Source organism: Mobula hypostoma, chromosome 11, assembly GCF_963921235.1.
Source record: "Mobula hypostoma chromosome 11, sMobHyp1.1, whole genome shotgun sequence".
Taxonomy (NCBI): domain Eukaryota; kingdom Metazoa; phylum Chordata; class Chondrichthyes; order Myliobatiformes; family Myliobatidae; genus Mobula; species Mobula hypostoma.
Genome location: NC_086107.1, coordinates 54,663,134 through 54,675,921, shown reverse-complemented (window position 1 = coordinate 54,675,921; position 12,788 = coordinate 54,663,134). Strand labels below are relative to the sequence as shown.

Sequence of the window (12,788 nt, the reverse complement as noted above, 5' to 3'; positions counted from 1 at the left end):
ATTAATATAACATTTACCTGCAGGATATGTCCTGAATATTGACTCGATGATATCAGAAGTCAGATTATACCGGAGACCATTACAGCCATCAGTCTGTGGTCGGATGTCCGCCTATGAAAATGGCAGAAAATAAGTACTTAATTTAATACTGCAGTATACATTCTCAAATGGTTATTCCAATTTCGCCCTCCCAAAAATAAGGAACTACAAAAGTGAGAATTTGCATACTATAACACAATCAGCTCTCCAGCCTGATCACTCCCAAATACCCAGCTCATTCCAGCGCTCATTGCAATATGTCACATGCCCAGGCCTGGCCATCTCTTTCAGAGACCAACCCTCAACAAACACTACTTCATATTTACTCTCCTCCTTAACAAATGCTTTCCCCAAGAATTCTCCTGTTCCCTCACTACCATGCACCTCAACAGAAATTTCCAAACCTATTCCTCCTTCTTCAGTACAAACAATACCTCTCCACTCCTTGAAAATACAGATATTCCCACCTTTTGCACATACATACCAATATTAACAGGGAAAGAAAACTGACCAATAGGGTGCCTAACACATAATAAATCCTCACCAGAAATGCAGCAGATATTCCAATATCTTGCTTGTTGTTGGACAGAGAGTTATCTGTAGAATTCCCAGTCAGACGATTGGCCCAGAATTCTTCAGCACTGATTACCTGGCTCACAACTAAATCTTTATAGAGCTGAAAGAGAACTGGGTCTTCTTGGAGCATTCTAGAAGTGAAAGACATTATTAGTGAGGTTGGTTGCGGGGGATGCTAGAAAAGTGAAATGGTAATGTAGGAAACAATACAAAAAGCGAAGGTTATTATCATTAGACGAGATCCTGGAGCCAATGTACATTCTCTTTCCTGTAATGATCATGACAAAATCCTTTTCCATTTACCAGGGACACCGAAAACCAAAGTTAATGCTCTAGCAGAAATTAACTAATGTCTTACAGAGGGAGTTGATAACTATAAGTTAACCAATGTCATTATTACATGATGTACCAGGAAAGCCCAAGGTGTTTCTTCACCTTGTGCAGAGAATGGCTAGGATTCTGGACACTTCAGTAAGATGAGTTTGCCTAAACATTCATCAAAACCAGTTCACAAGGATAGTTTCAAGAACACACTGGGAAAGAAAGCCATTAAGGAAGACTAGTTAGCCAAAACTGATAAACCCTAACTGCTCCATTGATTAACAATGTCTCGCAGAAAAACAAACTGAATATTAGGTCATCTATTTTAATGTAATTTGATTACACACTGTTTTATTAAACCAAGTCACCCCTTCCAAATGTCAGTCAGAAATAGTGTCACACACACATTAAGAAAATTCTCCAACTCTCTTTAGAACCGGGAAGAGTTCAATTTTGATGAATTTAGTACTCCAGTTTTGATATAAAATGATAGCAGTGAATTATTCAAGATCACAATGATGTTCCAAGTGTAGCCCCCCCGGCCACCCTCAGGGTCGCTCGGCTCGCAGTTGGCTAGGGAAACAGCCTCGGCCCCGCCAAACTGGATAATTCGTTTGTGTGGATGCTATGTGATGTACCCCACCCTGCCCAAATAACAGACAATACACCAGATGCAATTAAATGATTTACAGTTTGTAGATATTACTGGAACTATATAATTAAAAGAGAATAAAATATAAAAGGAAAATAAAAGGCACCCCACTTATCAAAGTTCAATCTCTTCGTGCACAAAAACCGTTGGAGCTCAAGGACCTTCTTCCTTGAAAGGAAGGCAGGTGGTCACGCCGGGGCCACGGGAGGCAGACAAGTGGGTCACGGTTAGGAGGGGGAAGGGGAAAAGGAAGGTGATGGGGAGTACCCCGGCGGCTGTGCCCCTTAACAACAGGTACTCCTGTTTGAGTACTGTTGGGGGGGACAGCTTACCCGGGGGAAGCGACAGTGGCCCTGCCTCCGGCACAGAGTCTGGCCCTGTAGCTCAGAAGGGTAGGGCAAGGAAGAGGAGGGCAGTTGTGATAGGGGACTCGATAGTAAGGGGGTCAGATAGGCGATTCTGTGGACGCAGTCCAGAGACTCGGATGGTAGTTTGCCTCCCTGGTGCCAGGGTCCGGGATATTTCTGATCGTGTCCAAGATATCCTGAAGTGGGAGGGTGAAGAGCCAGAGGTCCTGGTACATATAGGTACCAATGACATAGGTAGGAAAAGGGATGAGGTCCTGAAAGAAGAATATAGGGAGCTAGGAAGGGAGTTGAGAAAAAGGACCGCAAAGGTAGTAATCTCGGGATTACTGCCTGTGCCACGCGACAGTGAGAGTAGGAATGCGATGAGGTGGAGGATAAATGCGTGGCTGAGGGATTGGAGCAGGGGGCAGGGATTCAAGTTTTTGGATCATTGGGACCTCTTTTGGCGCAGGTGTGACCTGTACAAAAAGGACGGGTTACACTTAAATCCTCGGGGGACCAATATCCTGGCAGGGAGATTAGCGGGGGCTACTGAGGTGACTTTAAACTAGAATGGTTGGGGGGTGGGAATCAAATTAAAGCGGCTAGGTGTGAGGAGGTTAGTTCACAACAGAGGGATGGGAACCAGTGCAGAGAGACAGAGGGGTGTAAAGTGAGCGTAGAAGCAAAAAGTACAAAGGGGAAAAGTAAAAGTGGCAGGCCGACAAATCCAGGGCAAGCATTAAAAAGGGCTAAGAGAGTTGTAAAAGAGTGCCTGAAGGCTTTATGTGTCAATGCAAGGAGCATTCGTAATAAGGTGGATGAATTGAAAGTGCAGATTGTTATTAATGATTATGATATAGTTGGGATCACAGAGACATGGCTCCAGGGTGACCAGGGATGGGAGCTCAACGTTCAGGGATATTCAATATTCAGGAGGGATAGACACGAAGGAAGGGGAGGTGGGGTGGCGTTGCTGGTTAAAAAAGAGATTAACGCAATAGAAAGGAAGGACATAAGCCGGGAAGATGTGGAATCGATATGGGTAGAGCTGCGTAACACTAAGGGGCAGAAGACGCTGGTGGGAGTTGTGTACAGGCCACCTAACAGTAGTAGTGAGGTCGGAGATGGTATTAAACAGGAAATTAGAAATGTGTGCAATAAAGGAACAGCAGTTATAATGGGTGACTTCAATCTACATGTAGACTGGGTGAACCAAATTGGTAAAGGTGCTGAGGAAGAGGATTTCTTGGAATGTATGCGGGATGGTTTTTTGAACCAACATGTCGAGGAACCGACTAGAGAGCAGGCTATTCTGGACTGGGTTTTGAGCAATGAGGAAGGGTTAATTAGCGATCTTGTCGTGAGAGGCCCCTTGGGTAAGAGTGACCATAATATGGTGGAATTCTTCATTAACATGGAGAGTGACGTAGTTAATTCAGAAACAAAGGTTCTGAACTTAAAGAGGGGTAACTTTGAAGGTATGAGACATGAATTAGCTAAGATAGACTGGCAAATGACACTTCAAGGATTGACGGTGGATATGCAATGGCAGGCATTTAAAGGTTGCATGGATGAACTACAACAATTGTTCATCCCAGTTTGGCAAAAGAATAAATCAAGGAAGGTAGTGCACCCGTGGCTGACAAGAGAAATTAGGGATAGCATCAATTCCAAAGAAGTAGCATACAAATTAGCCAGAGAAAGTGGCTCACCTGAGGACTGGGAGAAATTCAGAGTTCAGCAGAGGAGGACAAAGGGCTTAATTAGGAAGGGGAAAAAAGATTATGAGAGAAAACTGGCAGAGAACATAAAAACGGACTGTAAAAGCTTTTATAGATATGTAAAAAGGAAAAGACTGATAAAGACAAATGTAGGTCCCCTGCAAACAGAAACAGGTGAATTGATTATGGGGAGCAAGGACATGGCAGACCAATTGAATAATTACTTTGGTTCTGTCTTCACTAAGGAGGACATAAATAATCTTCCAGAAATAGTAAGGGACAGAGGGTCCAGTGAGATGGAGGAACTGAGCGAAATACATGTTAGTAGGGAAGTGGTGTTAGGTAAATTGAAGGGATTGAAGGCAGATAAATCCCCAGGGCCAGATGGTCTGCATCCCAGAGTGCTTAAGGAAGTGGCCCAAGAAATAGTGGATGCATTAGTGATAATTTTTCAAAACTCGTTAGATTCTGGACTAGTTCCTGAGGATTGGAGGGTGGCTAATGTAACCCCACTTTTTAAAAAAGGAGGGAGAGAGAAACCGGGGAATTATAGGCCGGTTAGCCTAACGTCGGTGGTGGGGAAACTGCTGGAGTCAGTTATCAAGGATGTGATAACAGCACATTCGGAAAGCGGTGAAATGATCGGACAAAGTCAGCATGGATTTGTGAAAGGAAAATCATGTCTGACGAATCTCATAGAATTTTTTGAGGATGTAACTAGTAGAGTGGATAGGGGAGAACCAGTGGATGTGGTATATTTGGATTTTCAAAAGGCTTTTGACAAGGTCCCACATAGGAGATTAGTGTGCAAACTTAAAGCACACGGTATTGGGGGTAAGGTATTGGTGTGGGTGGAGAATTGGTTAGCAGACAGGAAGCAAAGAGTGGGAATAAACGGGACCTTTTCAGAATGGCAGGCGGTGACTAGTGGGGTACCGCAAGGCTCAGTGCTGGGACCCCAGTTGTTTACAATATATATTAATGACTTGGATGAGGGAATTAAATGCAGCATCTCCAAGTTTGCGGATGACACGAAGCTGGGTGGCAGTGTTAGCAGTGAGGAGGATGCTAAGAGGATGCAGGGTGACTTGGATAGGTTGGGTGAGTGGGCAAACTCATGGCAGATGCAATTTAATGTGGATAAATGTGAAGTTATCCACTTTGGTGGCAAAAATAGGAAAACAGATTATTATCTGAATGGTGGCCGATTAGGAAAAGGGGAGGTGCAACGAGACCTGGGTGTCATTATACACCAGTCATTGAAAGTGGGCATGCAGGTACAGCAGGCGGTGAAAAAGGCGAACGGTATGCTGGCATTTATAGCGAGAGGATTCGAGTACAGGAGCAGGGAGGTACTACTGCAGTTGTACAAGGCCTTGGTGAGACCACACCTGGAGTATTGTGTGCAGTTTTGGTCCCCTAATCTGAGGAAAGACATCTTTGCCATAGAGGGAGTACAAAGAAGGTTCACCAGATTGATTCCTGGGATGGCAGGTCTTTCATATGAAGAAAGACTGGATGAACTGGGCTTGTACTCGTTGGAATTTAGAAGATTGAGGGGGGATCTGATTGAAACGTATAAGATCCTAAAGGGATTGGACAGGCTAGATGCAGGAAGATTGTTCCCGATGTTGGGGAGGTCTAGAACGAGGGGTCACAGTTTGAGGATAGAGGGGAAGCCTTTTAGGACCGAGGTTAGGAAAAACTTCTTCACACAGAGAGTGGTGAATCTGTGGAATTCTCTGCCACAGCAAACTGTTGAGGCCAGTTCATTAGCTATGTTTAAAAGGAAGTTAGATATGGCCCTTGTGGCTACAGGGGTCAGGGGGTATGGAGGGAAGGCTGGGTTCTGAGTTGGATGATCAGCCATGATCATAATAAATGGCGGTGCAGGCTCGAAGGGCCGAATGGCCTACTCCTGCACCTATTTTCTATGTTTCTATGTTTCTATGTTTCTTCACCCTGTGACCCCCTCGGACCACCTCGACCGGCCGCCTGGGACCAACAACGGTGGTCCACCAGACGCTCCACATGAGTCCGTCTCCATCTCCTCACCGAACGCCCCGCTCGGGGTCCGACCCCGTTAGCGGACATCACAGCACCTGGTCCATCCTCTGTCTCGCTCTCCCGCCTTCTCCCCCAAAACCCCGCGCATACAGTATCTTCAAATACACCAAAACAGTAACAACTATCCCAATTGGTTAATAGCATGCTCTATCACACTCTAAAGCAAAAACAAACTGCGAGCGCAAACTTTCTCAACGTTTAACACAACAAAGCCGCATTCCCCAGATTAACATAACAAAGACGCCATTTTAATTAGCCTCCGCAGTAACATAAAAGTCGAAACCCCTTTACACAAGAAATGCGTTACTTATCCATTCTTAACGTACTGGAACTTGCCAATTCTGATGTTAGGGCATCCATCTGTAACATCCACTCAATTTTTTTCTCTCTAAAAATGCAACCGGATCAGCTGAGTATTTAGTAACATACATCAAAGTTGCTGGTGAACGCAGCAGGTCAAGCTGCATCTGTAGGAGAGGTGCAGTCGACGTGTCAGGACGAAAGGTCTCGGCCTGAAACGTCGACTGCACCTCTTCCTACAGATGCTGCTTGGCCTGCTGCGTTCACCAGCAACTTTGATGTATGTTGCTTGAATTTCCAGCATCTGCAGAATTCCTGTTGTTTGAGTATTTAGTATATTATTTCATTCTTTTTCTAGGGAGCTCTGTGTCTCACAATTCTAGCTTCCCTCCCCCTGCCCCCCCAATTATTATACTTGTTCCATCTTCCTTTATATTCATCCAGGGAGATCAGCTATAATTAACAAATGTTGATTTCCCTCTCACAGCAAACCTCAAAGTAATTACGTCAACTGGACCACCTTGGCTCAGTCCTACCACAAACATTTCCTTCATCTTCTCCACCATTTACCCCCTCTGCAACTTAAAACATGCTCATTTTCACACTTTTCCAGATCTGATGTTCATTGACCTGAAATATTGATTGTTTTCCTGTCTCTACCGATATACCTGTGCTACCTGCTCTGCTGAGGATCATCAGCCATTTGTTTTTATTTGGTACTTGAGCCTTTATCCCCCCTCCTGGTACCTGTTTTTTTCCTCTAGTTCCTTGTTTGCTTTTTTCTTGAACTTTGGGAGTAACTGTTGGAGCAAGTCTTTAGCAGCATCTCTGTCTTTGGCTGCTGCGTTAGCACTGTTTTCATTGGTGAAGTGGAAGATCGTTGTATCGCCTGTATGCAAGATCAACTGAAGCTGTACTTTAGCTTTACCTTCAGGGCTGATCTTCTGACCTGGAATTCAACCAACATAATATTCTCATTGCAGAAATTTTTATATCAATAGACTGAGCTGTTATAAAGCAAAGTGGAAGGAACATCTGTATGTTAAATGTGATATGTTTCCACACTTTTAAAAAATGCATTTTTTCCGATGAAGGCGACTCAAAAGTTTTCCATCTAGCACATAAAGATATACTAGAATATCCTTGACACAGCAAGGTATCACATTCCTTTTAATGGTTTCCTCCATCTCTTCACATTGGGAATAATTTATTTGATCCCTCCCTTCACTCTCTTTCACCCAGAGGGATAAGGAGTGATTCCATCTGACCTCTCTCAACTTCAGTATTCCAATCTCCTTTTGCCCTCAAATATATCTTAAGATGCCATCCTACCCCCCCTTTCCCTTCATCCTAAGGATTTCTGCTTCTTTACTGTAGTACTGACCACCTCACTCTTCTCCTCTCTCCCAAGGGCTCACTCCATCCTGCAATGGTAACTTATAGGAACATTGTTCCCTTCCTTTCACTACATTGACTCTCATCACTTCCTCCTTACCTTCAGCCTCACCACAAACCTCTCCCCATCCCCAGTCTATATACATCTCTCCTTCTACCTCACAAGCCATTGTCTCCCAAGGTGTCCTTCATTTCCCCACCATTCATCTTTGTCACACACCACTAAACAGGCGAATACATAAAATTAAACTGCATGGGAATTGGGATTACTCTACCCCATACACAAAAAACTGGTTAAGAGACTGGAAAAAGCAGGGGAGGGGGAGTGGGAGGGACTTTTACAGGTGGCAGTTAGCAAAGAGTATAGCATTACAGGGAAAAGTGCTTGAGATTCATCTATCAATGATTTGGATGAGGGAACTGCAAGAATACTTTCAAACAATAAACTATCTGCTGAAGGAATTCAGTGGATCAAACCACACCGATGAGAGGAAAGAAACTGTCAATGCCTCAGTTTGAACCCCTGCCTGAAACAGTGACAATTTATTTTGCCCCCACAGATATTGTTCAACCCACTGAGTTCCTCCAGCAGATAGTTTGCTGCTCCAGATGTGAGCATCTGCAGACTCCTGTGTCTCCCTAATACTTTCAAGTTTGCTGACAACAGAGGTTTGGGTGGGATTGCAAGTTGTGAAGAGGATGCAAGTTGAAGACAATCAGGCAAATCGATCAAGTCATACTGTGTAGTTTTGATCACTCTATTATAAAAAAAAGCAATTGTCAAACTGGAGAGTGCAGATGAGATTTACAAGGATTCTGCCTAGACTAGTTGAAGGAAGAGTTTGGCCACATTGGATCATTAATCCCTGGAGTGCAGGAGAACAAGGGATGACCTCATAGGAGTTTACAAAATCTTGAGGGGTATGATTAAGGTGAACATAGTCTTTTCCCCAGCATTAACGAGTCCAAACCTAGAGCACACAGGTTACAAGGTAGGAGGGGAGAGATTTAAAAGCAACTGAGAGTTAACTTTGTTACCCGAGGGTAGTGATTACCTGGAATGGGCTGCTAGAGGAAGGGGTCAAGGCAGGACAATTGTACTATTTAAGAGGCACTTGGATAGGCATGGAGTGGAAAGGCCAAACACCTGCAACTGGGATTAGCATGGACCAGTTGGGAAAAAGGTGCACAGTATTGAATTCATTACCCAACAAACAATATACTTCCCATAGAGGTAATGCGGAAGCGGTTCATCCATCAGATGTCTGGACATCAGAACTATTGTATGATGTCGGAATGGGGCCAGACAGACAACGTGAGGAAATTGTTTCCCCATGTTTGGAAAGACTAGAACAAGAACTCTCAATTTCAGTCCACATGGCAAAAAATTTAGAACTGCGATGAGAAAGAAGGAAAAAAAAATCAGTCAGAGGATAGCAAACGTGGAATTCTCCAGGGAGGAGAGTGGAGGGAGGCCACATTGCTGAACATGTTTAAGGGCATTTCTGGACACAAAGAAGGAACTATTCCTATTTCCAATTTCCATTTCCACCATCCCCAGCTTCACGAGCTCCAAATGCTCTCCTTTGTCTAACTAATCCACTGCCACCTGTCTTCTCTCTCATTCCACATAATGGCAATGTATTCTTCCACTAAAAACTCTGCAATCCTTCTATTTTTCTCATTTTTGAGTGTTCCAAATCAGATTTCCTCTTCTTCCAAGTCTCTACACAATATTCTCTGTTCTAATCCCAGGGGTTCAGCCTCCTACTCATACTGGGATTATGCAGTCTCCATTCTTTATCTCTCCCCCGCCCCCCATCTGTGAAGTCAGCAACCCCTTTCCTCACACCTCGTTCATCCTCAAAATTCAGAACTGATACTTCAGAACCAAGATTAGAACCACAAGCTGGGTCAAGGAAAAATATTCAAAGGAAGTGGCATTTATGAAACAAAAATCTGATTCTTAAGAGGTTCATGTTATGATCTAGAATCATGGAGATGCATATCCCTCCCCACCATTGGTAATATCTACAAGAGATGCTGCCTCAAGAAAGTAATCAAAGATCTCTGCTATCCAGGCTGTTCCATCTTCTCTCAGCTACCTTTGGGCAGGAGTTACAGAAGCCTGAATTCTCATACCACAGTTCACAAGTAGCTGCTCCTATTCAATCATTTCATTCTCAAACCAACCAGCTCCACACTAATCACTGTTAAACTATAACGACTTTGATGAGTTTGCACTAAAATGGACTTTGTTTTGTTCTAATTGTGTGTGTGCTTTTTTAAATGGATATAATTTAAGTTTCATTTATGTTTTTTTTCTTGTGAATACTACTTACACAAGGCGATTGCCTGTGATGCTGCAGCAAAAAGGTTTTCATTGCACCTGTGCATACACATATTTATGCAACTTTCACATGTTTAATGGAATGGGAAGACAAATTACCTTCCTCAATTGTTTAATAGAAAACTAATATTTTTAATCCACAGGAAAAATTCTCTGGAATATAGTTAGTCCTAAAAACTTTGTCTGATTTGTCTGAAGGATCAAGCTCATTCTATACTTTCTGGAGTATCTAGTCCTGATTGTCGTTTCTTAGTGCAAGTTACAGTTTGATGCCAAGCCCTGATGCCTCTAGGTTGTTTTTATGAAGGATCCTTATAACCACAAGTTTGCACTGTATCTGAACCCAGTAGGTGACAATCAGACAAATACTTACAGCGGATATCTGCATACATATGACTAATGACAAACCGATCCTTTCCTTCTGGTGTCCAGGCTACACGCTCTGCCATCAAGTATAGCGCCCCATCCTGTTTTTTGTGCCGTACCTTCTTCACAATTAGCAGAACCTCTTCTGATGAAGTGGCCATGATGTATGGTGTGTAAGTAATTTCTGCAAAGATTATGAAAGAACTAGATCAAGCATTTAACGTCATGTGTTTCGTACAGAACCTTTGAATTCACAGATTTGAATGTGTCCCCATGAGCCAAGTCGCCAGTTCAGTACGATTAATACAGAATTATGGCCAATGTTTCATAACTATTCAGATCATCAAAAGTACTTCAGGAGTGTCACTGATGAAAAAAAATGTTTTAACCATATATGAATAGACACACGTATATTGAATCACATTTATTTAACACAAAATGGCATAGTCCGCCAAAGGATAATTTTCCAAAGTTTTAATCAATGAAACACAATTAATTTGTAATGACAACACAGATCTACCAGCGGATAATTCCTCAAAATAAAAGATAATACATCACATGACCAGTTAGGGAATATTTAGTGCCTTTTCTACAATTTCTGTAAGCAGCCTGCTGAATATTCCCAGTTACCCTCAATTTTCAGTTTGTTGTGATAGAAATTTGCTTGTTTCATGATCAGTGCAGCATTAAGTGGCATATATTCATTCTCTCAATACACTATTGGAATCATCATTTTTTGCTTTACACGGTGTTTTTCTATTTTTCATTGACTACTGCTCATTACATATGCAAGGTCACTTTTCAAACTGTTTGTGATACGCAGAGATTTGCACATTGCCCGGGTACCTTCCCAGAGCTTTGTGGAACTTTCCATTTGTGACATCATGTCAGTGCTCAAAATAATTTTGGATTTCGAAGGTTTTCAGATTTTGGAATTTCGGATATAGGGTACTCAACCTGTACTGACAAAAAAGAGGCAATTAAATTTCATAGCCTACTGTCATTCTTTGGTAAGCTGTTCCTGATCAATGCAATCATAAAAATTGAGCAAATTCCCTGACTGCAAACAAAGTCAAAGCATTTTGGCTCAATTAGTTCAAGTGGACCATTGTATTCCACAGTTTCTACTTGGCTGAAGATAGGCCATTAAATATCTTTAGCCATTCTTGCATCATTAAGAAAGTCTGAAAAGATGGTTTTGAATGAATACTTGAGGTTTCTTCTCAGCTTATGATTTTAATTTCTCCAATAAAATGTCACAGTTTGCCTGGCAAAGTCAGACACAATTTATACCTTTACCTAAAGATCACATTCATATTATTGAAAATGGACAGCAAGATCAGTTAAGAAAACAAGATCTCAGAGCCAGTAAGCTTTCTCCAGAATTCTAGAAATCATGATCAGAAAAGTTATCAATTTCAGCAGCAGAACCACAAACTTCACGACTTCACATTTGTTCAGTGGAACCATTTGTACCTGATAAATGACAAAGTATTCAGCATCAATTTTTTTTCAAAACAAATTTGTAAATGATAGAGGTAAATCAATTTCATGAAATTGACAGTGCAGGTAACATGATTCATGTGGACAATCAAAGTTGCTCCTAACCTTGCAAACTTGATTTGCAAATAGTGCCTGAGACGTGCAGTCTTCCCAATGTACAGAATTTATCCTCCCTATTGAAATCACAATTTTTGCCATTCCAAAGCAAGGAAAGATTTTATCTGTGAGACTGATTAAACAAGTCCACTCCTGTCAGTTGTCTTTGAAGTGATGCCAGTCCTAAACTTCATTACAAACCTGTCACTTGTCATGCCATAGAGGAAAATACCATCATTCGTTTTGACAGGCACGCAGAGTATTTTTGGCACATCTTTCAGCTGAAAGAAAATGCCAGTTCACAGACCTTATGCACACTGAAAATTCCATTTCAAGCTCTGAGTTTAATAGTACACTTTGCACATATTATTAACAGGCATTAGGGTTAGGGTTAGGTTTTGATAATTCATAAGCAACTTTGCAGATTAGCTTTATGTCGATTTCCAATGCTTTCTTCATGTTGTTGAAGTTGCTTTCGTGGATCAAGAAATGCTATTCCAGGAACACATTTTTTTTTAATAAGTTGTACAATTTTCCTGCTCACTGAAACTGTATATACTGAGTGTTATACCACTTTAATATGATTTTTTGGAACTATATTTTTCCCCTTCAAAAATACTAATTTAAATCAATTTTGCCATTAAATGCTTTTCCATTAGAGCTTTTTGCTATTTTCCACATCAACTATCATTTCCTCCTCTATTATTAAGCTTTCTCCATTTGAAAAATGTATTTATTATTGTCACCTATATCAAGGTAGTGTAAAAAAAATCTTTGTTTTGCATGCTATACATACAAATCATTTCACCACATCAGGACATCAATGTAGTGCAAGGGAAAAATAATAACAGAATGCAGAATATGCTGTTACCACTACAGAGAAAGTGCAGTGCAGTAGACAATAAGGTGCAAGGTCATGATAAGATAGATCGCAAGGCCAGAGTCCATTTTATTATACAAAAGGTCTACTTAGTGTTCCTACAACAGCCGAATAAAAGCTGGCCTTAAGGGTGGAGTTACGCAATATCTGGCTTTTATATATTCCGTCTGAC

General features: G+C 41.8%; 1 protein-coding gene across 3 annotated transcripts in view; it reads right to left on the bottom strand.

The window, feature by feature from the left end:
* The window catches only part of gtf2h1 (general transcription factor IIH, polypeptide 1), an 83,371-nt gene that overhangs the window by 58,054 nt on the left and 12,529 nt on the right, over positions 1-12,788 (bottom strand). For all 3 annotated transcript variants that reach the window (XM_063062102.1, XM_063062100.1, XM_063062101.1), the window contains 4 exons: positions 10,145-10,321; positions 6,774-6,975; positions 584-746; positions 18-111 (listed from right to left, as the gene is read on the bottom strand). In XM_063062102.1, the coding sequence (XP_062918172.1) occupies positions 18-111; positions 584-746; positions 6,774-6,975; positions 10,145-10,298 (613 nt within the window). In that variant the 5' untranslated portion in view covers positions 10,299-10,321. The remainder of the gene's footprint in view (positions 1-17; positions 112-583; positions 747-6,773; positions 6,976-10,144; positions 10,322-12,788) is intronic.